Here is a 27,994-nt window from a genome sequence, read left to right as displayed (position 1 = left end):
GTTTTTCTGTCACGATCGTCAGGGTAAGGAGTAGACCAAGGCGCAGCGTGATGAACAAACATGACTTTAATTAGTTAAAGCACGAAACAAAACAAGAAATGACTCGTGACGTCCACGGTATCAATGACCGAACACGGAACAAAAACCCACAACCACAAAGGGAAAACATACAGTTTAAATATGGCTCCCAATCAGAGACAACCAGCCAACAGCTGACACTCGTTGCCTCTGATTGGGAGTCACTCAGGCAAACATAGAATACCACAAACTAGAATGAACACCAACATAGAAATACACACATAGAAATGAACACACCCTGGCTCAACATAATGAGTCCCAGAGCCAGGGTGTGACAATAGCTTTTCTTTCGAAAACAAGGACATTTCTAAGTGACCCCAAACTTTTGAACGGTAGTGTATTTATAAAGTACCAGTCAAAAGTTTGGACACACCTACTTTTCAAGGGCTTTTCTTTATTTTTACTATTTTCTACATTGTAGAATAATAGTGAAGACATCAAAACTATGAAAAAACACATATGGAATCATGTAGTAACCCAAAAAGTGTTAAATCAAAATATATTTTATATTTGAGATTCTTCAAATAGCCACCCTTTCCCTTGATGACAGCTTTGCACACTCTTGGCATTCTCTCAACCAGCTTCACCTGGAATTATTTTCCAATAGTCTTGAAGGAGTTCCCACATATGCTGAGCACTTTTTGGCTGCTTTTCCTTCACTCTGCGGTCCGACTCATCCCAAAGCATCTCAATTGGGTTGAGGTCGGGGGATTGTGGAGGCCAGATCATCTGATGCAGCACTCCATCACTCTCCTTCTTGGTAAAATAGCCCTTAAACAGCCTGGAGGTGTGTTGGGTCATTGTCCTGTTGATAAACAAATGATAGTCCCACTAAGCCCAAAACAGACGGGATGGCGTATTGCTGCAGAATGCTGTGGTAGCCATGCTGGTTAAGTGTGCCTTGAATTCTAAACAAATCACAGACAGTGTCACCAGCAAAGCCCCCCCACACCATAACACCTCCCCCTCCATGCTTTACAGTGGGAAATACACATGCGGAGATCATCCGTTCACCCACACCGCGTCTCACAAAGACACGGCGGGTGGAACCAAAAATCTCAAATTTGGACTCCAGACCAAATGACACATTTCCACCGGTCTAATGTCTATTGCTCGTGTTTCTTGGCCCAAGGAAGTCTCTTCTTCTTATTGGTGTCCTTCAGTAGTGGTTTCTTTGCAGAAATTCAACCATGAAGGCCTGATTCACACAGTCTCATCTGAACAGTTGATGTTGAGATGTGTCTGTTACTTGAACTCTGTGAAGCATTTATTTGGGCTGCAATTGCTGAGGCTGGTAACTCTAATGAACCTATCCTCTGCAGCAGAGGTAACTCTGGGTCTTCCATTTTTGTGGCGGTCCTCATGAGAGCCAGTTTCATCATAGCGAATGATTGTTTTTGCGACTGCAGTTGAAGAAACTTTCAAAGTTCTTGAAATGTTCCGTATTGACTGACCTTCATGTCTTAAAGTAATGATGGACTGTCGTTTATCTTTGCTTATTTGAGCTGTTCTTGCCATAATATGGACTTGGTCTTTTACCAAATAGGGCAATATTCTGTATACCCCCCTACCTTGGCACAACACAACTGATTGGCTCAAACGCATTAAGAAGGAAAGAAATTCCACAAATTAACTTTTAAGAAGGCACACCTGTTAATTGAAATGTATTCCAGGTGAGTACCTCATGACGCTGGTTGAGAGAATGCCAAGAGTGTGCAAAGCTGTCATCAAGGCAAAGGGTGGCTATTTGTTTAACACTTTTTTGGTTACTGCATGATTCCATATGTGTTACTTCATAGTTTTGATGTCTTCACTATTATTCTACAATGTTTTCTTAATTTTTTTTTATTTTTAATTTTTACAAATAATGAAAAAACTTTGAATGAGTAGGTGTGTCCAAACTTTTGACTGGTAGTGTAAATATACACATTGCCTTCAGAAAGTATTCATAGCCTTGACTTATTCTACATTTGTTGTGTTACAGCCTGAATTCAAAATTGATTAAATAGATTTTGTTTCTTACCAATCTACACACAATACCCCATAATGACAAAGTGAAAACATGTTTTTAGAAGTTTTAGCAAATGTATTGAAAATCAAATCAAATCAAATTGTATTGGCCACATGCGCCGAATACAACAGGTGCAGACATTACAGTGAAATGCTTACTTACAGCCCTTAACCAACAGTGCATTTATTTTTTATAAAAAAAGTTAAATAAAACAACAACAAAAAAGTGTTGAGAAAAAAAGAGCAGAAGTAAAATAAAATAACAGTAGGGAGGCTATATATACAGGGGCATACCGGTGCAGAGTCAATGTGCGGGGGCACCGGCTAGTTGAGGTAGTTGAAGTAATATGTACATGTGGGTAGAGTTAAAGTGACTATGCATAAATAATTAACAGAGTAGCAGCAGCGTAAAAAGATGGGGTGGGGGGTGGGGGGCAGTGCAAATAGTCCGGGTAGCCATGATTAGCTGTTCAGGAGTCTTATGGCTTGGGGGTAGAAGCTGTTGAGAAGTCTTTTGGACCTAGACTTGGCACTCCGGTACCGCTTGCCGTGCGGTAGCAGAGAGAACAGTCTATGACTAGGGTGGCTGGAGTCTTTGACAATTTTGAGGGCCTTCCTCTGAATGAAATACAGAAGTATCTAATTTACATAAGTATACACACCACTGAGTCAATACTTTCTAGAAGCACCTTTGACCAGTCTGTGCTAGAGAAACAGTCCTGTAGCCTAGAGTACAGCTGTGAGTCTTTCTGGGTTATTCTCTAAGAGCTTCCACACCTGGATTGTGCAACATTGGCCCATTTTTATTTTCAAAATTATTCAAGCTCGGTCAATTTGGTTGTTGATCATTGCTAGACAACCGTTTTCAGGTCTTGCCATTGATTTTCAAGTAGATTTAAGTCAAAACTGTAACTCAGACAATCATGAACATTCACACTCTTCTTGGTAAGTGTTGCAGAATTACAACATATGTTAATCACATTACTTTTAAATTAGAAAGTATTCCTATATTAGTACTTTCACAATGTCTGTTCTTCCGAGAAGAGCTTCTGAGGCTTAACGCTGACAGTCGATTTACGATGGCTTGGTGATAAGAAAACACTCAATTCCATTAGTAGTGTATGTGTGAAATGCTGGTCTGTCTGCCAGGTTGAGGAGAACCCTCTCTCCAGATTATTAATAACACTGGACTTCATAAATTAAGGGAAGGATTTAGTATCCTATGTTGCATTAGTATTTCTGTATAAAAAAGTAGTAAATGAACTAGAGACAGATATTTGGCGCCATATAAATCTTTCTGTCTGTTGCATGAGAGCACAATGTACCTTTGAATGATTTCACATATCTGTCCTTCGTCACAAGGACTCAGAAAACTATAAAAAGTTGTAACCTAACCCTGCTTATTTGGGCCTTAACTCTAAACCATTGGGTGACCGTTAACGCTCCATTACTGCAGTAATTATTCATAAAGTTTGATGGTTTTGAGGAAATCTAAAAGTATCTCCTTTGATTAGAATAATTACCACAAAGTAAGCAACTCCAGCGTATATTTGGCCTTGGTTTTAGGTTATTGTCATGCTGAAAAGTGAATTAATCTCCCTGTCTGGTGAAAAGCAGACTCAACCAGGTTTTCCAGTAGAGTTTTGCTTGTGCTTAGCTCCTTTCCATTTCTTTTTTTCCTGAAAAACTCCACAGTCCATAACGATTATAAGCATACCCATTACATTATGCTTGAAAATATGAGAGTGGTACTCAGTAATGTGTTGTATTAGATTTGCTCCAAACATAACACTTTGTATTCAGGACAAAAAGTGAATTGCTTTGCCACATTTCTTGCAGTATGACCTTAGTGCCTTGTTGCAAACAGGATGCATGTTTTGGAATATTTGTTGTAAACTGTACAGGCTTCTTTCTTTTCACTCTGTCAATTAGCTTAGTACTGTGGAGTAACTACAATGTTGTTGATCGATCATCAGTTTTCTCTTATCACAGGCATTCAACTCTGTAACTGTTTTAAAGTCACCATTGGCGTCATGGTTAAATCCCTGAGCGGTTTCCTTCCTCTCCAGCAACTGAGTTAAGAAGGACGTCTGTATCTTAGTAGTGACTGGGTATCGATACACCATCCAAATAATTAATAACTTCAGCATGCTCAAACGGACATTCAATGTCTGCTTTTAGAATTTTTTACCCATTTACCAAAATATGCCCTTCTTTGCGAAGCATTGGAAAACCTAGTTGGTCTTTGTGGTTGAATTTGTGTTTGAAATTCACTGCTCGACTGAGGGACCTTACAGATAATTGTATGTGTGGGGTACAGAGATGAGGTAGTCATTCAAATTCAGGCTGTAACACAACAAAATGTGGAAAAAGTCAAGGGGTGTGAATAGTTTCTGAAATATTCAGACCCCTTGACTTTTTCCACATTTTGTTACGTTACAGCCTTATTCTAAATTTGATTAAATTATTTATTTTTTTCATCAATCTACACACAATACCCCATAATGACAAAGCGAAAACAGGTTTTTAGAAGATTTTGCAAATGTATAACAATTACAAAACAGAAATACCTCATTGACATAAGTATTCAGACCCTTTGCTATGATAATCAAAATTGAGCTCAGGTGCATGCTGTTTCCATTGATCATCCTTGAGATGTTTCTACAACTTGATTGGAGTCCACCTGTGGTAAATTCAATTGATTGGACATGATTTGGAAAGGCACACACCTGTCTATATAAGGTCCCACAGTTGACAGTGAATGTCAGAGCAAAAACCAAGCCATGAGGTCTAAGGAATTGTCCGTAGAGCTCCGAGACAGGATTGTGTCGAGGCACAGATCTGGGGAAGGGTACCAAAAAATGTCTGCAACATTGAAGGTCCAAAGAACACAGTGGCCTCCATCATTCTTAAATGGAAGAAGTTTGGCACCACCAAGACTCTTCCTAGAGCTGGCCGCCCGGCCAAACTGAGCAATCGGGGGAGAAGGGCCTTGGTCAGCGAGGTGACCAAGAACCCAATGGTCACTCTGACAGAGCTCCAGAGTTCCTCTGTGGAGATGGGAGAACCTTCCAGAAGGACAACCATCTCTGCAGCACTTCACCAATAAGGCCTTTATGGTAGAGTGGCCAGACGGAAGCCACTCCTCAGTAAAAGGCACACGGCAGCCCGCTTGGAGTTTGCCAAAAGGCACCTAAAGGACTCTCAGACCATGAGAAACAAGATTCTCTGGTCTGATGAAATCAAGATTGAACTCTTTGGCCTGAATGCCAAGTGTAACGTCTGGAGGAAACCTTGCACCATCCCTACGGTGAAGCATGGCGGTGGCAGCATCATGCTGTGGGGATGTTTTTCAGCGGCAGGGACTGGGAGACTAGTCAGGATCAAGGGAAAGATGAATGGTGCAAAGTACAGAGAGATCTTTGCTTAAAACCTGCTCCAGAGTGCTCAGGACCTCAGACAGGGGCGAAGGTTCACCTTCCAACAGGACAACGACTCTAAGCACACAGCCAAGACAACGCAGGAGTGGCTTCGGGACAGGTCTCTGAATGTCCTTGAACCCGATCAAACTTCTCTTGACTGACCTGAAAATAGCTGTGCAGCGACACTCCCCATCCAACCTGACAGAGCTTGAGAAGATCTGCAGGGAAGAATGGGAGAAACTCCCCAAATACAGGTGTACCAAACTGTCAGAAACCGTCTCAGTGAAGCTCATCTGCGTGCTCGTTGTCCTCACCAGGGTCTTGACCTGACTGCAGTTCGGCGTCGTAACCAACTTCAGTGGGCAAATTCTCACCATCGATGGCCATGGGCATGCTGGAGAAATGTGCTCTTCACCGATGAATCCCGGTTTCAACTGTACTGGGCAGATGTTAGACAGTGTGTATGGCGTCGTGTGGATGAGCGGTGTGCTGATGTCAACGTTGTGAACAGAGTGCCTCATGGTGGCAGTGGGGATATGGTATGGGCAGGCATAAGCTACGGACAACGAACACAATTGCATTTTATCGATGGCAATTTGAATGCACAGAGATACCGTGACGAGATCCTGAGGCCCATTGTCGTGCCATTCATCCGCCGCCATCACCTCATGTTTCAGCATGATAATGCACTGCCCCATGTCGCAAGGATCTGTACACAATTCCTGGAAGCTGAAAATGTCCCTGTTCTTCCATGGCCTGCATACTCACCAGACATGTCATCAATGTAGCATGTTTGGGATGCTCTGAATCGACGTGTACGACAGCGTGTTCCAGTTCCCACCCATATCCAGCACCTTCACACACCCGTTGAAGAGGAGTGGGACAACATTCCACAGGCCTCAATCAACAGCCTCATCATCTCTATGCGAAGGAGATGTGTCATGCTGCATGAGGCAAATGGTGGTCACACCAGATATTGACTGGTTTTCTGATCCACGCCCCTACTTTTTTTTTAAAGGTATCTGTGGCCAACAGATGCATATCTGTATTCCCAGTCATGTGAAATCCATAGATTAGGGCCTAATGAATTTATTTCAATTGACTGATTTCCTTATATGAACTGTAACTCAGCAAAATCGTTGAAATTGTTGCATGTTGCGTTTATACTCAAACCAAACCGAAACTGTGCAGAAATGATAATGGACCTACATTTATACATTCTTGACTGTGTCCGGCTCGCTAAGAATCATGGAAATGAAAGCAAGACAGTAAGGGAGCATCAGAAATTCCAAAAATGTGGGATAGAGGACAATTCTTTCAAATTTAAACACAGAGGAAATATAAAAAAAATTCAGTGCGGCGCTCCGGACCTCTCTGAAGACCAAATGCGGACCCCGGGGAAAAATTTGTTTGACACCCCTCGCCCAAATCCTCCTAAGCTATGTCTACACAGGCAATGCACAGCCATCAGCAAAAGCCGGCAGGTGTTACCTGAAACACTGTAAACACAGTCACACAGTTTCTAACAGCAGAACAGCCATCCCTGAGACAGAGCCGTTCCAGGGGAAGGGACAGGGCATGAAGCTGAGAGAGAGGTGTTTACTACAACTGCATCACCCCCTCCTGCTGCAGTTACAGAGAGCACCAAGTCCAACACGACACGCAGCAGAACCAGCTGCATCAGCCACCAGAAGACAGTGATAAGTAGTGCTTGGACATGACTCAGAAATATACGCTTAGGCTGCACTGAGCCATATTTGGAATTGGTTGGCATAACTGACACTCCTGCAAACTCATCTTCAAATCTGCAATATGGTGAGTGTCACCCCCACCTCCGCCTGTCTGCCCACATACTTCACTAACACAAGCAGTAGATCAAATAAAGTATAAGTACACTCTTAGAAAAAAGGGTTCCAAAAGGGTTCTGTGGCTGTCCCCATGGATAACCCTTTTGGGTTCCATGTAGAACCCTCTGTGGAAAAGGTTCTACATGGAACCCAAAAGGTTTCTACCTATAACCAAAAGGGTTCTACCTGGAATGAAAAGGGGTTATCAAAGGGTTCTCCTATGGGGACAGCCGAATAATCCTTTTTGGTTCTGAATAGCACCTTTTTGAGTGTAATGTTACTGTTGTGTGCTGCATACATACTGTATGTGAATGTGGACTGGGTATGGCATAGAAAGATAACACAACAAGTTATTTGGCATGAAAGGGATACAGAAGCACAAACCCAGTATCATTTCTTATTTTGACAGCAGAGACGCTATCTAAGAAAATAAGGTCTAAATTACTCTAACTTCCTTTCAGAAGAGCACTGAGTGTTTCTTACCTTTCATTCCAAACTTTGACCGTCGTCCATATTTGTTGATGAGAACAAACAGGACAACAAGAAGGACACAGGCGAATCCAGCCAGGCCGACAGCAATAGACACCTGGAGAAGGACAAGACAGGGTTTAGTGAGAGTAGATCTCACAATAAAGATGTCTACCTTAGGTACAGACTAGCCAACAGGCATGAAGAATGAATGTAGGGTTTGTGAAAACTTAATTAGTAGTGCAATGTATTGCTGAAAATGAAGGGGAATGCATCCTATACATTCTCCACTGGCAACAACAATTCAAAGATAAATCAAAGAGGAGATGCACAAAATTAAGTGGAAGTCTTCTCTCCTTCCATGTCAATGCTCTCTTCCCAATTAAAACCTTCAAATGAGGAAATAATCTCCATTCAGTCAATTACACAGGTTGATGTTTATTGTCATGAGTCTTGTCCTGGAAGCAGAACTGAGCGATTTCCCCTTAGATAGGCCAGCTGAAATGTCAAAATGGGCTATATTGTAAAACGTTATAAAAATTAAAATTTGCTTTTTGGTCTTAATTTAAGGTCAGGGATAGACATTATGGTTAACAGTGTGGTTAAGGTTAGGGTTAAAATCAGATTGTATGACTTTGTGGCTGTGCCAGCTAGTGACCACTCTGCAGAACTGCCTCCAGAACAAGATTCATGACAAAAAAACACTAACCTGTGTCAATTACAGCACAAAGATGAGCGAAGTCACATTATAAAGAAATGGGAAAGGAAAAGGCAGATAGGAGGGAGCTACAAGGCGAGGGAGTGAAAAATAAAAGAAACAGAATAAAATAGCTCAAACTAAAGCCTCCTTTTTATTGTTGTTCCCAGGAAAAATAAGATGTTCATGTACTGTAACAGGCTGTATCTCCACTAGGTATAAAAAGCCACAGTACAGCACCACAGTGTTCTCAAACTCACCCCGAACGTGTCCTCCTCAGGCCTGTGTGTTACTGTGATGGTCGGCGTAGGAGTCCCTGTGAAGAAGAACAAAGAACACAGCGGTCCTATTTATGAAAGTACTGACTGACAACCTTGAGTTATACTGTATGTACTGTATAATATATCCTGAAACATAACATGCAGTCTACACTAGCATTCTGAACAAGCCATAGGCATAGAGATTAACATACAGAGTAGTAATCCGTGATGGCAGGGGAGAAGGGTGGGTATGACCTACAGCAGGGATCATCAAATAGATTATGCCACGGGCCATTCTGCCGCGGACCATTTCAAATCTTGCTTACATTTGTATACGATCAAATACACTGAGTGTACAAAACATTAAGAACACCTGCTCTTTCCATGACAGACTGACCAGGTGAATCCAGGTGAAAGCTATGATCCTTTATTAATGTCACTTGTTAAATCCACTTCAATCAGTGTAGATGAAGGGGAGGAGACCGGTTAAAGAGGATTTTTAAGCCTTGAGACAATTGAGACATGGATTGTGCATGTGTGCCATTTAGAGGGTGAATGGGCAAGACAAAAGATTTAAGTGCCTTTGAACAGGGTATGGTAGTATGTGCCAGGAGCACCGGTTTGTGTCAATAACTGTAACGCTGCTGGGTTTTTCACGCTCAACAGTTTCCAGTGTGTATCAAGAATGGTCCACCACCCAAAGGACATCCAGCCAACTTGATACAACCGTGGGAATCATTGGAGTCAACATGGGCCAGCATCCCTGTGGAACGCTTTCGACACCTTGTAGAGTCTATCCCGACTAATTAAGGCTGTTCATAGGGCAAAAGGGGGGGTGCAACTCAATATTAGGAATATGTTTTTAATGTTTTGTACACTCAGTGTATCACTCTCTATTATGCGTGGGAACAGATTTCCCCCAAAAAAATCTATTAAAGCTGATTTGCTGGTGTTTTTACAGTCTTTTATGTCCAACAATAAAAAATAAAAAATAACTTGGGGGTGCCAACTAAAATCAACCGCGGGCCGCTAGTTGGGGAACCCTGACATACAGTATGTACCAGATGAAATAATTACAGCACAGACCCACAATCCATGCAGCTAACTGATATTATGGTTAATGCTTTGTAATCTGTGTAGTGTCAGTTGGGTTGTTGCCCTTCACAGCTCTGCTTCCATTTCTGATAAACTGAGACCTTTTCTCTCCTCATCTGTATCCACTTCTATGGAGACACTAATCCCCCTGGGTTTCCCTCCCATCATGCTCTCTGCTAACAGGCCATGGTGCGGTGCGGTGCAGTTTAGGGGAGCGGAACAGAATAGAACAGTGCTGACAAACAACTCTGTCCTGTTCTGTCTACCCTCTTACCCTCCCTGCCTTCCTACCACCAAGTACACTCATCTAACATCATCCCCAGCCCTGACAGTAACAATCTGTCACTCTCTCACGTCCGTTTATTATGCATGGAAAATCCCAATGAAGCTCCGGCATGATGTCAATTTGAGGGCCTGGGGATGAAGATCAGTGGCTGTGCGTGCCTCTACATTTAACTCCTAAATTAGAACAGACTAAAGACTAAATGAAAATGCCCTCCTAGAGCCTGTTGGTCCTTCAACAAGAGAGGAGTCTAGGTATAACCTTGAGTCCTACTCAGCTAATGTAGGCAGTGTATGGTAGGAACAACTGTTTGGAATTAGGGTAGTAAATATCAGAACATTTAAATGAAATAAAATGTAAGCTCCCATGACGATTTTGTCACTCTGCTTATTAAATACAGTACCAGTCAAAAGTTTGGACACACCTACTCATTCCAGGGTTTTTCTTTATTTTTTTACTATTTATAGATGTCACGCCCTGGCTCTGGGACTCTTATATGCTGAGCCAGGGTGTGTCGATTCTATGTGTTTGTGTTCTGTGTTTAGGATCTAGTTCATGTGTATCTATGTTGGCCGGGGTGGTTCTCAATCAGAGGCAACGAGAATCAGCTGTTGCTTGTTGTCTCTGATTGGGAACCATACTTAGGCAGCCTGTTTGGCACAGTGTATTGTGGGATCTTGTTCCGTGTATGGTTAGTGTTTGTTACCAAGGACTTCACATATCGTTTTGTTGTTTTGTTAGTTGTGTAGTACTCTAATAAAGTATGTTCGCATTCCACGCTGCGCATTGGTCCACTCCTTTTGACGATCGTGACAATAGAATAATAGTGAAGACATCAAAACTATGAAATAACACATATGGAATCATGTAGTAACCAAAAAAGTGTTAAACAAATCAAAATATATTTTATATTTGAGATTCTTCAAAGTAGCCACCCTTTGCCTTGATGACAGCTTTGCACACTCTTGGCATTCTCTCAACCAGCTTCATGAGGTAGTCACCTGGAATGCATTTCCATTAACAGGTGTGCCTTGTTAAAAGTTAATTTGTGGAATTTGTGGAATGTCTTTCCTTCTTAATGCGTTCGAGCCAATCAGTTGTGTTGTGACAAGGTAGGGTTGGTATACAGAAGATATCCCTATTTGGTAAAAGACCAAGTACATATTATGGCAAGAATAGCTCAAATAAGCAAAAAGAAATGACAGTCCATCATTACTTTAAGACATGAAGGTCAGTCAATACGGAACATTTCTAGAACTTTTAAGGTTTCTTCAAGTGCAGTTGCAAAAACCATCAAGAGCAATGATGAAACTGGCTCTCATGTGGACCTCCACAGGAAAGGAAGACCCAGAGTTACCTCTGCTGCAGAGAATAAGTTCATTAGAGTTACCAGCCTCAGAAATGGCAGCCGAAATAAATGCTTCACAGAGTTCAAGTAACAGACACATCTCAACATCAACTGTTCAGAGGAGACTGTGTGAATCAGGCCTTCATGGTCGAATTGCTGCAAATACACAACTACTAAAGGACACCAATAAGAAGAAGATACTTGCTTGGGCCAAGAAACATGAGCAATGGACATTAGACCGGTGGAAATATCTCAAAATGTGAGATATTTGGTACCAATGTTTTTATTTATTAATTTTTTTAGGGGGTAAATCAGCTTTAATATTGCAGATAGATTGTAACTTCCATCAATGTAATTGTCTGCATCACTTCCAATACCCCATATGTTTTTTTTTCTCTCGCAAATATATATATATATATATATATATACACACATACATACAGTGGGGAGAACAAGTATTTGATACATTTACATTACATTTACGACTTACATAGCGACTTACAGTTAGTGCATACATTAAATCTTCGAGGGGGAAAAATTAAAAATAAAAACCTTACAATAACCTAGTTGCATAAGTGTGCACACCCTCTTATAACTGGGGATGTGGCTGTGTTCAGAATTAACCAATCACATTCAAACTCATGTTAAATAGAAGTCATTACACACCTGCCATCATTTAAAGTGACTCTGATTAATCACAAATAAAGTTCAGCTGTTCTAGTAGGATTTTCCTTACATTTTCTTAGTTGCATCTCAGAGCAAAAGCCATGGTCCGCAGAGAGCTTCCAAAGCATCAGAGGGATCTCATTGTTGAAAGATATCAGTCAGGAGAAGGGTACAAAATAATTACATAATAAAGCATTACATGGAACACAGTGAAGACAGTCATCATCAAGTGGAGAAAATATGGCACAACAGAGACATTACCAAGAACTGGACGTCCCTCCAAAATTTATGAAAATAAGAAAACTGGTCAGGGAGGCTTCCAATAGGCCTACAGCAACATTAAAGGAACTGCAGGAATTTCTGGCAAGTACTGGCTGTGTGCTACATGTGACAACAATCTCCCGTATTCTTCATATGAATGGGCTATGGGGTAGGGTGGCAAGACGGAAGCCTTTTCTTACAAAGAAAAACATCCAAGCCCGGCTGAAGTTTGCAAAAACAAACATCAAGTCCCCCAAAAGCACGTGGGAAAATGTGTTATGGTCTGATGAAACCAAGGTTGAACTTTTTGGCCATAATTCCAAAAGGTATGTTTGGCACAAAAACAACACTGCACATCACCCAAAGAACACCATACCCACAGTGAAGCATGGTGGAGGCAGCATCATGCTTTGGGGCTGTAACTGGGGCCTTAGTCAGGGTGGAGGGAATTATGAACAGTTCCAAATACCAGGCAATTTTGGCACAAAACCTTCAGGCGTCCGTTAGAAAGCTGAAGATGAAGAGGAAGTTCACCTTTCAGCACGACAACGACCCAAAGCACAGATCCAAATCCACAAAAGCATGGCTTCACCTGAAGAAGATTAACGTTTTGGAATGGCCCAGTCAGAGCCCAGACCTGAATCCAATTGAACATCTCTGGGGTGATCTGAAGAGGGCTGTGCACAGGAGATGTCCTCGCAATATGACAGATTTGGAGCGCTTTGGCAAAGAAGAGTGGGCAAATATTGCCACGTCAAGATGTGCCATGCTATTAGACTCCTACCCAAAAAGACTGAGTGCTGTAATAAAATCAAAAGGTGCTTCAACAAAGTATTAGTTTAAAGGTGTGCGCACTTATGAAACCAGATTATTGTGATTTTTTTATTTTCTATTTTTCCCCCTTAAAGATTTCAGTTTGTTTTTCAATTGAATTATTCACGTTATCGGTCACATTAAAGGTAGAAAAAGTTCTGACATCATTTATCTTTGTCTCAATCTTTTACATCACAAAAACCTTGCATTTTAACAGGGCTGTGTAGACTTTTCATATCCACTTTACATATCATTTTTTAAAATATATTTCCCTTTATTACCTTCCAACCCCACCACCCCTTCCCTAATTGGAGTAAACTAGTGAACAACAATGTTTAGGCCTCTACTTCCAGCTTATACATACCATATAAATTTGATGAACACAGTCAATTTTACAATAAATATACAGTGGGGAAAATTTTTATTTAGTCAGCCACCAATTGTGCAAGTTCTCCCACTTAAAAAGATGAGAGAGGCCTGTAATTTTCATCATAGGTACACGTCAACTATGACAGACAAATTGAGATTTTTTTTCTCCAGAAAATCACATTGTAGGATTTTTTATGAATTTATTTGCAAATTATGGTGGAAAATAAGTATTTGGTCACCTACAAACAAGCAAGATTTATGGCTCTCACAGACCTGTAACTTCTTCTTTAAGAGGCTCCTCTGTCCTCCACTTGTTACCTGTATTAATGGCACCTGTTTGAACTTGTTATCAGTGTAAAAGACACCTGTCCACAACCTCAAACAGTCACACTCCAAACTCCACTATGGCCAAGACCAAAGAGCTGTCAAAGGACACCAGAAACAAAATTGTAGACCTGCACCAGGCTGGGAAGACTGAATCTGCAATAGGTAAGCAGCTTGGTTTGAAGAAATCAACTGTGGGAGCAATTATTAGGAAATGGAAGACATACAAGACCACTGATAATCTCCCTCGATCTGGGGCTCCACACAAGATCTCACCCTGTGGGGTCAAAATGATCACAAGAATTGTGAGCAAAAATCCCAGAACCACACGGGGGGACCTAGTGAATGACCTGCAGAGAGCTGGGACCAAAGTAACAAAGCCTACCATCAGTAACACACTACGCCGCCAGGGACTCAAATAATGCAGTGCCAGACGTGTCCCCCTGCTTAACCAGTACATGTCCAGGCCCGTCTGAAGTTTGCTAGAATGCATTTGGATGATCCAGAAGAGGATTGGGAGAATGTCATATGGTCAGATGAAACCAAAATATAACTTTTTGGTAAAAACTCAACTCACCGTGTTTGGAGGACAAAGAATGCTGAGTTGCATCCAAAGAACACCATACCTACTGTGAAGCATGGGGGTGGAAACATCATGCTTTGGGGCTGTTTTTCTGCAAAGGGACCAGGACGACTGATCCGTGTAAAGGAAAGAATGAATGGGGCCATGTATCGTGAGATTTTGAGTGAAAACCTCCTTCCATCAGCAAGGGCATTGAAGATGAAACGTGGCTGGGTCTTTCAGCATGACAATGATCCCAAACACACCGCCCGGGCAACGAAGGAGTGGCTTCGTAAGAAGCATTTCAAGGTCCTGGAGTGGCCTAGCCAGTCTCCAGATCTCAACCCCATAGAAAATCTTTGGAGGGAGTTGAAAGTCCGTGTTGCCCAGCGACAGCCCCAAAACATCACTGCTCTAGAGGATATCTGCATGGAGGAATGGGCCAAAATACCAGCAACAGTGTGTGAAAACCTTGTGAAGACTTACAGAAAAACGTTTGACCTGTGTCATTGCCAACAAAGGGTATATAACAAAGTATTGAGAAACTTTTGTTATTGACCAAATACTTATTTTCCACCATAATTTGCAAATAAATTCATTAAAAATCCTACAATGTGATTTTCTGGATTTTTTTTCTCATTTTGTCTGTCATAGTTGACGTGTACCTATGATGAAAATTACAGGCCTCTCTCATCTTTTTAAGTGGGAGAACTTGCACAATTGGTGGCTGACTAAATACTTTTTTCCCCACTGTATTTTGTTGGTTTTTACTCCTGAACTTCCTCTACCCTCAACCTCTCCGATCATTTTCATGATGTCCATCCGGTTTGCTTCTATATGCCAAATCTTTCTAACTGTGCTCTTTCACAAAAGCTCTCAACCTATAATCTATATACTTATTATGGACACAGTATGCTTTACATTAGTTATCTTGTTGTTATTAGTTGTTGTTAGTTGTTATTAGTCCCATCCTTCAACTTCATTCAAAACCACCCATCTATTGCTTAACACCATCCATATTGGATTTCTATTTGCCATATATTTTTCAACTGTACTGTGATGTTTTACAAAAGTTCTGAACCTTTCTATTCTCATTGTTTCAACAGATTGTAAATTGAAAATATTTGTTTTGCTAAAAGTATTCCTATATTATTGATCGACTGACTATGACTTTTCAGATCACCAAGTAGTGCTTTCTGCAGTGTTAGCTCCAGGTAAATATTGCAATCCTTTAGCCATTCCTGGACCTGTGTCCAAAAACAAGCTACAAATGGACAGTACCAAAACAAATGATCTAATGATTCTGTCTCTTCGCAGCAAAATCTGCAGAGCTGGGAAGATTGTATGCCCCATATAAATAACATTCTATTGGTAGCAAGAATTGTATATAATAATTAAAATTTAAAAATTATAAGTTTAGAATCCGGCGTCGTTTTGCGTATCAGTTCATAATAACTATGCCATGGAAATGGTACGTCAAAAATCTCTTCCCAACTATTTTGCAATCTATATGGGACGGCTGTCAATCCTTTGGTCCTTAAATGAAACTGGTAAACTTTTTTTTTATGACAATTTTCTTTAACCAATTATGTTTTTTAATGCAAGGCCGACATACAAGTTCCTTACTTTTTTCCCCTTCCACTTTCCTCTTCCATTTTTGCGGTAATGCTGCAATTATTTGGTTGTAATTTTGGGTAGAGCAGACATTTCAATATGTTTTTGTTAGCTGCATGTGCGACATAACTCCACCAGTCCTACCAATGATATCATTTACGAAAATTATACTTTTTTTTTTTATGTGTCAAAAAAGAATGTTTTTTTTATCAATTAGTGTATTTGAGTTTAACCACAATATTTGTTGCATTATTTGTTCTGTCGTTTCTGGAGGATTAAATTGAAATTGCAACCAACTTTCTATGGCTTGTTTTAGAAATAGTGATATTTGGGAGATGATTTCCATTTCAAATAACTGAAAGTGAGAGGTTGTAATCTGAATAAAGGGAAAAAGGCCATTCCTGAACATTGGGTGAGACAATCTTTCTAATTTGCTAGAGAACCAGTTCTGATTTAAGTATAACTTTTGTATTACTGAATCTTTTAGTGATAGGTCTAATGATTTAATATTTAATCATTTCTGCCCTCTGAATTCATATTCATTATATAAATAGGTCGGTTTAATTTTGTCTGGCTTGCCGTTCCAAATAAAATTGAATATTTTTTTCTCATATAATTTAAAAAACTGTTCGCTAGGCGTAGGCAAGACCATAAGCAAATAGGTAAACTGGGATAATACTAAAGAGTTAATCAGGGTGATTTTTCCACAAATTAACAGGTATTTACCTTTCCATGGTAGCAAGATCTTATCTATTTTTGCTAACTTTCTATTAAAATGTATTGGAGTGAGATCATTTATTTCATTTGGGATATGTATTCCGAGTATATCCACATCACCATCTGACCATTTTATTGGTAAAATACTTGGTAATGTAAAAATTGTATTTGTTTGTGATCCAATACGTAATATAGTACATTTATCATAAATTGGTTGTAATCCAGAGATTTTGAAAATGTATCTAGATCCTCTATGAACCAGTGGAGGGATTCAAGTTGTGGATTTAAAAGAAAACATGAATCATCATCACCTTTGTTTTTAAGCCCTTGATTTTTTATCCCTTGATATTATTGTTGGATCTGATTTTAATAGCTAACATCACGATGGCCATAATAAATAGATATGCCGATAGTGGACAACCTTGTTTCACTCCTCTTGACAGTTTAAAACTTTCTGAGAAATAGCCATTATTTACTATTTTACACCTAGGGTTACTACACATGATTTTAACCCAATTTATAAGATATTCTCCAAAATTGAAATGCTCCAGGCATTTAAACAGTGGGGAGAACAAGTATTTGATACACTGCCGATTTTGCAGGTTTTCCTACTTACAAAGCATGTAGAGGTCTGTAATTTTTATCATAGGTACACTTCAACTGTGAGAGACGGAATCTAAAACAAAAATCCAGAAAATCACATTGTATGATTTTTAAGTAATCATTTGCATTTTATTGCATGACATAAGTATTTGATACATCAGAAAAGCAGAACTTAATATTTGGTACAGAAACCTTTGTTTGCAATTACAGAGATCATACGTTTCCTGTAGGTCTTGACCAGGTTTGCACACACTGCAGGAGGGATTTTGGCACACTCCTCCATACAGACCTTCTCCAGATCCTTCAGGTTTTGAGGCTGTCGCAGGGTAATACGGACTTTCAGCTCCCTCCAAAGATGTTCTATTGGGTTCAGGTCTGGAGACTGGCTAGGCCACTCCAGGACCTTGAGATGCTTCTTACGGAGCCACTCCTTAGTTGCCCTGGCTGTGTGTTTCGGGTCGTTGTCATGCTGGAAGACCCAGCCACGACCCATCTTCAATGCTCTTACTGAGGGAAGGAGGTTGTTGGCCAAGATCTCGCGATACATGGCCCCATCCATCCCCCCCTCAATACGGTGCAGTCGTCCTGTTCCTTTTGCAGAAAAGCATCCCCAAAGAATGATGTTTCCACCTCCATGCTTCACGGTTGGGATGGTGTTATTTGGGTTGTACTCATCCTTCTTCCTCCTCCAAACACGGCGAGTGGAGTTTAGACCAAAAAGCTATATATTTTTCTCATCAGACCACATGACCTTCTCCCATTCCTCCTCTGGATCATCCAGATGGTCATTGGCAAACTTCAGACGGGCCTGGACATGCACTGGATTGAGCAGGGGGACCTTGCGTGCGCTGCAGGATTTTAATCCATGACGGTGTAGTGTGTTACTAATGGTTTTCTTTGAGACTGTGGTCCCAGCTCTCTTCAGGTCATTGACCAGGTCATGCCGTGTAGTTCTGGGCTGATCCCTCACCTTCCTCATGATCATTGATGCCCCACGAGGTGAGATCTTGCATGGAGCCCAAGACCGAGGGTGATTGACCGTCATCTTGAACTTCTTCCATTTTCTAATAATTGCGCCAACAGTTGTTGCCTTCTCACCAAGCTGCTTGCCTATTGTCCTGTAGCCCATCTCAGCCTTGTGCAGGTCTACAATTTTATCCCTGATGTCCTTACACAGCTCTCTGGTCTTGTCCATTGTGGAGAGGTTGGAGTCTGTTTGATTGAGTGTGTGGACAGGTGTCTTTTATACAGGTAACGAGTTCAAACAGGTGCAGTTAATACAGGTAATGAGTGGAGAACAGGAGGGCTTCTTAAAGAAAAACTAACAGGTCTGTGAGAGCCGGAATTCTTACTGGTTGGTAGGTGATCAAATAATTATGTCATGCAATAAAATGCAAATTAATTACTTAAAAATCATACAATGTGATTTTCTGGATTTTTGTTTTAGATTCCGTCTCTCACAGTTGAAGTGTACCTATGATAACAATTACAGACCTCTACATGCTTTGTAAGTAGGAAAACCTGCAAAATCGGCAGTGTGTCAAATACTTGTTCTCCCCACTGTATATAAACCCCAGTCGTACTTTATCAACCACCATGTCTTTGTGAGAGGCAGAGTAGGTGAACGGATGATCTCCGCATGTGTGGTTCCCACCGTGAAGCATAGAGGAGGAGATTTGATGGTGTGGGGGTGCTTTGCTGGTGACACTGTCAGTTATTTGTTTAGAATTCAAGGCACACTTAACCAGCATGGCTACCACAGCATTCTGCAGCGATACGCCATCCCATCTGGTTTGCACTAAGTGGGACTATCATTTGTTTTTCAACAGGACAATGACGCAAAACATACCTCCAGGCTGTGTAAGGGCTATTTGACCAAGGAGAGTAATGGAGTGCTGCATCAGATGACCTGGCCTCCACAATCACTCGATCTCAACCCAATTGAGATGGTTTGGGATGAGTTGGACCGCAGAGTGAAGAAAAAGCAGCCAACAAGTGCTCATCATATGTGGGAACTCCTTCAAGTCTGTTGGAAAATCATTCCTCATGAAGCTGGTTGAGAGAATGCCAAGAGTGTGCAAAGCTGTCATCAAGGCAAACGGTGGCTACTTTGAAGAATCTCAAATATAAAATATATTATGATTTGTTTAACACTTTTTGGGTTACTACATGATTCCATATGTGTTATTTCATAGTTTTGATGTCTTCACTATTATTCTACAATGTAGAAAATAGTAAAAATAAAGAAAAACCCTGGAATGAGTAGGTGTGTGCAAACTTTTGACTGGTACTGTAGATGTCATGGTACTATTTATGTCATGGTACCTCAGGTAACTGCCAAAATATAGGAATCACTTGAGTAAATGAGGGATATAAAGTATATTGAAAGCAGCTGCTTCCACACAGGTGTGGTTCCTGAGTTAATTAAGCAATTAACATCCCATCATGTTTAGGGCCATGTATAAAAATGCACAGTTGCCCATTATTTTGGCTACCATGGCTAGAAGAAGAGAGCTCAGTAACTATGAAAGAGGGGTCTCAAAAGAGCATAGGGGGTTTAAAGTGTGTGTCGTCTCTCAGTCACCAGATCTCAACCCAATTAAACACTTATGGAAGATTCTGGAAAGGTGCCTGAGACATCATTTTCCACCACCAATAAACAAAACACCAAAATGATGGACTTTCTCATGGAAGAATGGTGTCGCATCCCTCCAATAGAGTTCCAGACATCTATGCCAAGGTGCATTGAAGCTGTCTGGCGGCTCGTGGTGGCCCAATGCACTATTAAGACACTTTATGTTGGTGTTTCCTTTATTTTGGCAGTTACCTATATGTATTGTTGACTGTCTTAAAATGAAAATCACTTACCATAACCCCCTAGAATCGTTTTAATCATGTTTTATTCAGCTAGAGACTTGGTACTATTTGTCTTATGGTACTATTTCTTGTTGACTGTCTTATAAGATCACTTACCATAATCACCATAATCTGTAGGAAAAGAAGACAGAAAAGGAGTCATCAGTGCCGTGTTCAACCAATGTGTATATGTACAGGGCATGTTAAAAGAATTACAGTTTTTACTCTACTACTGGTCAGCAAATTCACTATATATACAAACGTATGTGGACACCCCTGCAAATTAGTGGATTCGGCTATTTCAGCCACACCCGTTGCTGACAGGTATATACAATTGGGATGGGTGGGAAGGTGTGTGGGTGTGATGTGTGGGTGGAATGGGTGGGTGGGATGAAGGACTGGGGATGTTGTACTGTTATAAATGTCTATATGTCTAATAATAAAGCATTTAAAATCAAAAAGAAGAACAAAAACTAACATTCCCAATAATATCTTATTTTCACCTCATAAATTCCATGTATTAATAGAGGTCTAACAGAAAGAAAGAGTGTTTCTATATTTATCAGTGAACCTGTTAATAAGTCAGTAAAACTTGGTTCTCAGCGACTCTCTTAACAGTTTTCATCTCTGCTTCATCAATTCCACTGATCCATGCAATATCCTGTTGGACTAATGAAAGGTCACATGTATGAAGCTACTATATACAGTTGAAGTCAGAAGTTTACATACACCTTAGCCAAATACATTTAAACTCAGTTTTTCACAATTCCTGACATTTCATCCTTGTAGAAATTCCCTGTCTTAGGTCAGTTAGGATCACATTCCCAGTGGTTCAGAAGTTTACATACACTCAATTAGTATTTGGTAGCATTGCCTTTAAATTGTTTAACTTGGGTCAAACATTTGCCCTTCACACCCACAATAAGTTGGGTGAATTGTGGCCCATTCCTCCTGACAAAGCTGGTGTAACTGAGTCAGGTTTGTAGGCCTCCTTGCTCACACATGCTTTTTCAGTTCTGCCCACACTTCTATAGGATTGAGGTCAGGGCTTTGTGATGGCCACTCCAATACCTTGACTTTGTTGGCCTTAAGCCATTTTACCACAACTTTGGAAGTATGGTCGGGGTCATTATCCATTTGGAAGACCCATTTGTGACCAAGATTTAACTTCCTGACTGATGTCTTGATATGTTGCTTCAATATATCCACATAATTTTCCTTCCTCATGATGCCATCTATTTTGTGAAGTGCACCAGTCCCTCCTGCAGCAAAGCACCCCCACAGCATGATGCTGCCATCCCCGTGCTTCACGGTTGGGATAGTGTTTTACGGCTGGCAAGCAACCCCCTTTTTCCTCCAAACATAACGATGGTCATTATGGCCAAACAGTTATATTTTTGATTCATCAGACCAGAGGACATTTCTCGAAAAGTATGATATTTGTCCCCATGTGCAGTTGCAAACCGTAGTCTGGGTTTTTTTATGGTGGTTTTGGAGCAGTGGCTTCTTCCTTGCTGAGCGGCCTTTCAGGTTATGTCGATATATGACTCGTTTTACTGTGGATATAGATAATTTGTACATGTTTCCTCCAGCATCTTCACAAGGTCCTTTGCTGTTGTTCTGGGATTGATTCGCTCTTTTCGCACCAAAGTACATTCATCTCCAGGAGACAGAATGTGTCTCCTTCCTGAGCCGTATGATGGCTACGTGGTCCCATGGTGTTTATACTTGCGTGCTACTGTTTGTACAGATGAACGTGGTTCCTTCAGGCGTTTGGAAATAGCTCCCAAGGATGAACCAGACTTGTGGAGGTCTACAATTTTTTTTCTGAGGTCTTGGCTGATTTCTTTTGATTTTCCCATGTTGTCAAGGCACTGAGTTTGAAGGTAGTCCTTGAAATACATCCACAGGTACACCTCCAATTGACTCAAAATATGTCAATTAGCCTATCAGAAGCTTCTAAAGCCATGACATTATTTTCTGGAATTTTCCAAGCTGTTTAAAGGCACAGTCAACTTAGTGTATGGAAACTTCTGACCCACTGGAATTGTGATACAGTGAATTATAAGTGAAATAATCTGTCTGTAAACAATTGTTGGAAAAATTACTTGTGTCATGCACAAAGTAGATGTCCAAACCGACTTGCCAAGACTATAGTTTGTTAACAAGAAATGTGTGGAGTGTTTGAAAAACGAGTTTTAATGACTCCAACCTAAGTGTATGTAAACTTCTGACTTCAACTGTATCTGTACTACTATATACAGTTTAGCTACTTTAGCTAGCATAATCTACCTACCGTCTGGAAACGGGGAGTTGAGGAAGTGTCCATACACTGTCTTGGTGGTGACTCCTAGGAAGTTGCTTGCCTCCAGAGTGTAGTTGCCGTTGTTGTGGTGCGTGGGGTCCTTGAAGTTGAGGCATCCCTCCAGGTAGTCCTGGTAGGTATCCATCTCAGTGCGGATGTAGTCACTGGGGGAGATCTCGTTGTCTCGGTGGAACCAGCGCAGGGTGGGCTGGGGGTTGCCACGCACCGTGAACTCTATGCAGGTTTCATGGCGACGCTCGGGCTCGTCCAGCTTCAGGATGGTGGGGGGGACTGTTGGGAGCGAGGACAGACATGAGGAGAGGAGCGTCAGGTATGACAGAAATGTGTTCTTTAATGTGTCAGCGTATAGTGTTACACCCTGTTGGCCAACACCACTCAGTATGAATGTAAATGCAGGAGCAACAAACGGTCATCAAATTACCCTGTTATGGTATCCAGCTGATGGAAACAATGTGGTCTAATAAGGGAACTTGACGATCAGTTAGTCTATCTAATCACCACAGCTGTTGACATTCTCTGTTTTAAGACGTTTCCAAAAGACAAGCCAAGCGGCTGTTGAGATGATTGGTAATTACCAGGAAGGTTAGGAAACCAAAGAGCATGTGGTTTCATAAAGAACAACACAAACAAAAACAAATGGCTTTGCTGTGATGCACCAGTGCACCGCCACTGAATAACTAGCAGGATCTTCCAGATCTTTCCCAACGGAGAGGGTCAGAGCTCCCTCTCCTCGCTCCGCTGGAAAGCAATCACGCACATTATGTGATGAAACATTCTATAAATCTCTACAATCTTTCACGTAGAGGACCACTGGCTTGTCATGGATGAAATATCGACATCCAAGGGAACCACCTCCCAGCAAAGAGACTGTGAGTGGTTTGAAGGCCAACCATATAAATGGTGTTTTGTTGACATTTGAATCTGCTGCTAAGATGTGGCTACTGACCACAGGAACATTGGGTTGTCTCCAGGCTTTTGGTGGAGTGGATTCATCCACTCCGAACGATGGCGGCCAGACACAGTAATAATATCACACCTTATAAAAGTGCCCACCACTTAACTCCACATCCATGGTCAGTCTGTTAGAAGCTAACCATCTGCAAATACAGGGCTGTAAATGTGCCATACAGAGCTCATCTAAAGCATCAATCATATTCTGATTCACTGTTAATTGAGCTAAAATACACTAGGGTTGTCACTATACCAGTATCGCGACTCTCAGAGGTAGTATTGTGGCAAGGAAACAAAACATGAAGTGGACTACATTTCCTGAGGAAAACAGTCCTAATGTTGGAAACAAGCAGCCTTATGTTGTCAACCAGAATCACGTTTCTTTTCCAAGCTATAGCACACAATATCTTACATGCAGTAGTTTTTTTAAAGACCAAAGAGTCTAGTCTGCTTTGTGCTTTCCTTGTTGCCATGGACAATCAGATATCGTAGTATTGTGACAACCCTAAAATACACACTATATACAAAGAGTACATGCCAATTTCCTCATTGTTAGTAATGCAACGTCAAACACAGGGGGTCTCTGTGAAAATATTAAGAAAAACACCCTGAAAATGAGTGTTTGAGATAGAGGGAGCGAGAGCGAGAGCGAGAGCGAGAGAGCGAGAGAGAGAGAGAGAGAGAGAGAGAGAGAGAGAGAGAGAGAGAGAGAGAGAGAGAGAGAGAGAGAGAGAGAGAGAGTACATAGCCAATAATATAACATTTGAAATGTCTATATGCTTTTAAAACATTTGTGAGTGTAATGTTCACTAATGTTTCCCTTGCTTATTTCCCTTTTGTTTATTGTCTATTCCATTTGCTTTGGCAATGTAAACATGTTTCCCATGCCAATAAAGCCCTTTGAATTGAATTGAATTGAGAGAGAGCATAAGAGAGCGTAAGAGAGAGAGAGAGTGACTTGTTTCCACCTGAGTTTGCAGATCTATTCATAATCTCTGGGAATCAATCTCTATTGAGTATGGAGAGAATAATGTTATACCCCTGTTGGCCAACTGCCTTGTCATGGATACAATATTCACATCCAAGGGAACCACCTCCCAGCTCGCAGGGATCAATATTCAATACAATGGCCTCTGGGCACTGATAGAATGGAACTGATAGAATGGATAAAAGGCCTAGTTATAGAATGGAGAGGATAGAATGGATATGAGTACTGATAGAATGGATAGGAGTAGTAATAGAATTGTGAAAATAGAATGTATAGGAGTATTGATAGAATGGAGTTAGAATGGATAGCATTGAATGGATAGGAGTACTGATAGAATGGATAGGAGTAGTAATAGAATGGTGAAAATAGAATGGATAGGAGTACTGATAGAATGAGTAGGTTAGAATAGATAGCATTGAATGTATGAATGTACTGATAGAATGGATAGGAGTAGTTGTGGGGACTGAAATGAAATGTAAATGTAGTTAACATAGGCTACAACAGGGGTGTCAAACATATGGCCCATTCAATCCGGCCCGCGGGTCGTCTGAGTAAAGAATAATAATAAAGAAAATAATTGAGAAGAAAAACAATAATCAGGGAAAATCAAAATTGTGTAGAAAAGATAATGGACCTACACTACATGACCAAAAGTATGTGGACACCTACTCGTTGAACATCTTATTCCAAAATCATGGGCATTAATATGGAGTTGGTCCCCCCTTTGCTGCTATAAAAGCCTCCACTCTTCTGGGAAGGCTTTCCACTAGATGTTGGAACATTGTTGTGGGGACTTGCTTCCATTCAGCCACAAGAGCATTAGTGAGGTCGGGCACTAATGTTTGGCCATTAGGCCTGGCTCGCAGTCGGCGTTCCAATTCATCCCAAAGGTGTTTGATGGGGTTGAGGTCAGGGCTCTGTGCAGGCCAGTCAAGTTCTTGGGGAGTTGAGGAAGGGCAAAAATTTGACGAACTGACTTGTTGGAAAAGTGGCATCCTTTGACAGTGCCACGTTGAAAGTGACTGAGCTCTTCAGTAAGGCCATTCTACTGCCAATGTTTGTCTATGGAGATTGCATGGCTGTGTGCTCGATTTTATACACCTGTCAGCAACGGGTGTGGCTGAAATAGCCGAATCCACTAATTTGAAGGGGTGTCCACATACTTTTATATATATATATAGTGTACATTTATAGTCTATTCACTCTGTCCAGCTTGCTAACATTCATTGAAACGAAAGCTAGACAGTCAGGGAGCATCAGAAATTCAAAAAGCTATGGATTAAGGTCAATTCTTTGCAAATTTTGACGGTGAGGAAATATAATACATTTGAAGCGCGGCCCTCCGTAACTCATTGAAGACCGAATGCGGCCCGCAGGGCAAAATGAGTCTGACACCCCTGGGCTACAATCTATAAGAGGGAGCTTATGATCAGTAGTCAAGCATCAGAATGCAAGGGAGATTGCTTATTCCTTAAAGCTGGAATCCTTAGTTGCTACATCCATTTTTGGACTTATTGGACTAAGATGGCGCCGGAAGAGATGGCTGCCGTTTTACGGTCCCCTAACCAATTGTGTTATTATGTGTGTTTTTTCACATTATTCGTAATTTATTCTGTACATAATGTTTCTGCCACCGTCTCTTATGACCAAAAAGAGCTTCTGGATATCACGACAGCGATATTCTACAGACACCTGACAAGGCCCAAATCCCTGTAATTCGCATGAGAAAGAGACGGAGATATCGTGGACGTAGGTCGGGGTGCCTTGTTAGGATCCGACGGCGAGCGAGTAATATGCCTCTTCCATCTGTCAAATTAGCCAACGTACAATCATTGGAAAACAAAATGGACGACCTAAGATCAAGGATATCCTACCAACGGGACATGAAAAACTGTAACTTCTTATGTTTCACGAGTCGTGGCTGAACGACGACATGGATACCATAGAGCTGGCGGGATATACGCTACATCGGCAGGATAGAACGTCTGACTCCGGTAAGACAAGGGGTGGCTGTCTGTGTATATTTGTAAACAACAGCTGGTGCACAAAATCTAATACTAAGGAAGTCTCTAGGTTTTGCTCGCCTGAGGTAGAGTATCTCATGATAAGCTGTAGACCACACTATTTACCAAGAGAGTTTTCATCTATATTTTCGTAGCTGTCTATTTACCACCACAAACCGATGCTGGCACTAAGATTGCACTCAATGAGCTGTATAAGGCCATAAGCAAACAGGAAAACGCTCATCCAGAGGCAGCACTCCTAGTGGCCGGGGACTTTAATGTAGTGAAACTTAAATCAGTTCTACCTAATTTCTACCAGCATGTTAAATGTGCAACCAGAGGAAAAATAATCTCTACACCACCTTTACTCCACACAAAGAGACGCGTACAAAGCTCTCCCTCGCCCTCCATTTGGCAAATCTGACCATAATTCTATCCTCCTGATTCCTGCATATAAGCAAAAACTAAAGCAGGAAGCACCAGTGACTCGGTTAATAAGGAAGTGGTCAGATGACGCAGATGCTAAGCAGCAGGACTGTTTTGCTAGTACAGACTGGAATATGTTCCGGGATTCTTCCGATTGCATTGAGGAGTACACCACATCAGTCACTGGCTTCATCAATAACTGCATCGATGACGTCGTCCCCACAGTGACCGTACGTACATACCCCAACCAGAAACCATGGATTACAGGCAATATCCGCACTGAGCTAAAGGGTAGAGCTGACACATTCAAGGAGCGGGACTCTATCCCGGATGCTTATAAGAAATCCTGCTATGCCCGCCGACGAACCATCAAACAGGCAAAGAGTCAAATTAGGACTAAGATTGAATTGTATAACACCGGCTCCGACGCTCGTCGGATGTGGCAGGGCTTGCAAACTATTACAGACTACACAGGGAAGCACAGCCACGAGCTGTCCAGTGACACGAGCCTACCAGATGAGCTAAATCACTTTTATGCTCGCATCGAGGCAAGCAACATTGAGCCATGCATGAGAGCATCAGCTGTTCCGGATGACCATGTGATCACACTCTCCGTAGCCGACGTGAGTAAGACTTTTAAGCAGGTCAACATTCACAAGGCCCAGGGCCAGACGGATTACCAAGACGTGTACTCCGAGCATGCACTGACCAACTGGCAAGTGTCTTCACTGACATTTTCAACATGTCCCTGACTGAGTCTGTAATACCAACATGCTTCAAGCAGACCACCATAGTCCCTGTGCCCAAGAACACTAAGATAACCTGCCTAAATGACTACCGACCCGTAGCACTCACGTCTGTAGCCATGAAGTGCTTTGAAAGGATGGTCATGGCTCACATCAACACCATTATCCCAGAAACCCTAGACTCACTCCAATTTGCACACCGCCCCAACAGATCCACTGATGATGCAATCTCTATTGCACTCCACACTGCCCTTTCCCACC

At 41.4% G+C, this 27,994-nt stretch overlaps 1 protein-coding gene across 4 annotated transcripts in view; it reads right to left on the bottom strand.

The window, feature by feature from the left end:
• Positions 1–27,994, bottom strand: part of LOC121576745 (NT-3 growth factor receptor) — a 302,625-nt gene that overhangs the window by 120,061 nt on the left and 154,570 nt on the right. For all 4 annotated transcript variants that reach the window (XM_041890145.2, XM_041890146.2, XM_041890149.2 and 1 more), the window contains exons 8-11: positions 22,590–22,889; positions 20,411–20,425; positions 8,783–8,838; positions 7,841–7,943 (exon numbers count right to left, since the gene is read on the bottom strand). In XM_041890145.2, the coding sequence (XP_041746079.1) occupies positions 7,841–7,943; positions 8,783–8,838; positions 20,411–20,425; positions 22,590–22,889 (474 nt within the window). The remainder of the gene's footprint in view (positions 1–7,840; positions 7,944–8,782; positions 8,839–20,410; positions 20,426–22,589; positions 22,890–27,994) is intronic.

The sequence above is a fragment of the Coregonus clupeaformis genome, chromosome 29, assembly GCF_020615455.1.
Source record: "Coregonus clupeaformis isolate EN_2021a chromosome 29, ASM2061545v1, whole genome shotgun sequence".
Taxonomy (NCBI): Eukaryota; Metazoa; Chordata; class Actinopteri; order Salmoniformes; family Salmonidae; genus Coregonus; species Coregonus clupeaformis.
Note: the sequence above shows the minus strand (reverse complement) of the source record. Positions and strands in the feature narration are given on the sequence as shown.